The 2,171-nt window shown below is 40.6% G+C and overlaps 2 protein-coding genes across 2 annotated transcripts in view; both read left to right on the top strand.

The window, feature by feature from the left end:
• Nucleotides 1-2,165, top strand: part of LOC103480862 (programmed cell death 1 ligand 1-like) — a 9,630-nt gene extending 7,465 nt beyond the window's left edge. Inside the window, exons 2-6 of the mRNA XM_008436064.2 lie at nt 564-926; nt 1,257-1,334; nt 1,441-1,543; nt 1,626-1,809; nt 1,911-2,165. Of these exons, the coding sequence (XP_008434286.1) occupies nt 564-926; nt 1,257-1,334; nt 1,441-1,520 (521 nt within the window). The 3' untranslated portion in view covers nt 1,521-1,543; nt 1,626-1,809; nt 1,911-2,165. The remainder of the gene's footprint in view (nt 1-563; nt 927-1,256; nt 1,335-1,440; nt 1,544-1,625; nt 1,810-1,910) is intronic.
• Nucleotides 1-2,171, top strand: part of LOC103480863 (high affinity immunoglobulin gamma Fc receptor I-like) — a 47,035-nt gene that overhangs the window by 31,716 nt on the left and 13,148 nt on the right. The window lies entirely within an intron of this gene.

Raw genomic sequence — 2,171 nt, 5'->3', positions numbered from 1 at the left:
AGAGGGGATGCATATTTTGGCAGGCTGGAAATCCATATTGCCCAAAAACACATCCCTGTGCTAACTTTGAGAAATAGAGTTAAGAGTGAAATAACTTTTTCTACATAATCATAGCAGTTCCAAGAACTGCTGGTATAAGTTTTAAATCGATAGGATAATATTTGAGGGGAATGGAGAGGGGATGCATATTGTGGCAGGCTGGAAATCTATATTGCCAAAACATGCATCCCTGTGCTAATTTTGGGAAATAAAGAGCTGAAAGGGATTTCACCTTTTCTATGTAATGACACTTGTTTTCTGAGCTAATGCTATAAGTTTAATATCAACAAGACGAATGCAACTATTTTCAGGCTCATAAATTAAGTTGCATTTCCTCCTACATTAACAGACTAGAAGTGAAGCATGATATAAAATGTTCTACATAATGGGTCTCTGTTGTAATGCTTTTGAGCTATTATGGTATCAAAAGACAAAGCAGAGAATTTCAAACCATTTGCGGAGAACGTTTACAACACACGGTGTCTCAGTGTGTCTGATCCTCTCTTTCCTCTCTGTCTCCTCAGCAGCAACATTTGTAGTGAATGTGACCCAGAGCAGATATGAGGCAGAGGAGAACCAGAACATCACTCTGGAGTGGACCTTCACCACCAGGACTCAGGGATCCTACAGGGAACTGTTCATCTACTGCAGCTTGTTGGCTCCTCATAAAGAACTAGTTCTCTATCGGGTCCATGAAGGTGTTGAGATTCCAGAGTCTCAGGATGATCAGTTTTCAGGACGAGTCCAGATTGACAAAGACGTCCTCAGAGAAGGACGAATCAGACTCCATGTGTCCAGACTGAGGACTGAAGACTCTGGTCTGTATCGATGTGAAGTGAAAACTGGAGATGGATTTGGGTCTGCAGAATGTCGACTCAACGTCTCTGGTGAGTTTCTGCTCCGTTTCTGAAGTCTAAATGCTGTAAAAGTGAAATAAAACTGGAAAGATAACCAGGCTGATGACGCACTCAATATGATTGGATTTTTAAAATATGTTTAGTTTTTTTAAGACGTCTATATATGTTTTTTGTTTTAAGCTGTTTGCGTATCAAAAAATCAGTAAGTTGATTTGAAGACAATTCATACATGATGATTCAGCTCCAGCTGACTGGACTTCAGTTAAACCATTTTAGCTACTAACTAAAACAATTAGTTGTTGGTCAGTAAATGGTCCAAACTTCAGGTTTTAATTGTTTTTCTTTCTGTTTCTGTTTCAGGTCCAAACTTTGCTATAATGACGGTTCGTCACAGAAACCTCATCAGTCCGACGCCACAGAAGGAAACCAGGAGGAGCGGTGAGTCTGCAGGTCCAAACTCTGATGCTTCAGGTTCTGATAATAAACCAGGTTTTAACTTGTTGTTGGGATTTATGTGTTTTCTGATGTTTTTCTTTTATTTCAGGTCGTCGGTCCAGGATGTTTCTTTTTTTCCCCGTTATTCTCTTCATCATTTCTCTGAGTTTACTTTTCATCTTGAGCTGAACAAAATGCTCCACAAACACAAAGTAAGTCATAAATAATTAAAATACATCAGAGCTTCTTTCTCATAATCACCATCAGATTAATAAATAATAATAAACCTTACAGATTTTATCAGAACCTCCTGAGAGCCTCGGCCTCTCAGTTTGGATGCTTTGCTGCAGAGCAGAGCTGTGTTGATGTGGACCAGAACTCCATCCAGACTCTGATTCCTGATCAACCTCAGCGTCATGGAAACCGTGGAGACGAAGGGAGTTTAGTCAATCAGTCTGAGGCGAATCGATGAAACCTGGTGAGTCTGACTGATCAGTGATCATATGGTGATGCAGCAGGTGATGCTCTGATAAAAGGCTCTTTGTTTGACTCTGGACTTTTTCTTTTGTTCTCCTGAAGGTTCTTCATGAAGAAGCTCACAGGCTCTGCAGGATCYCACTGACTGACTGATAAACATGAGATTCCTCTTCCTGGATTTTCCTCCAGTTAGAGAATAAAGCCTAAGGAAACGCTCTTCTTCTTTCTGTGTCTTATGAAGATGAGTTTGAAGTTGAGTGAAGTGTTGCTGGTTCTGATCCTCATGGAGACGTTTGAACGTTCAGCATCGTTTGCTGCTCCGCTGGATGTTCTGCTGCTGACTAAAACGCTCTCTGTTCACAA

This window comes from Poecilia reticulata, linkage group LG18 (assembly GCF_000633615.1).
Source record: "Poecilia reticulata strain Guanapo linkage group LG18, Guppy_female_1.0+MT, whole genome shotgun sequence".
NCBI lineage: Eukaryota > Metazoa > Chordata > Actinopteri > Cyprinodontiformes > Poeciliidae > Poecilia > Poecilia reticulata.
This window is presented reverse-complemented; position numbering and strand designations above follow the sequence as displayed.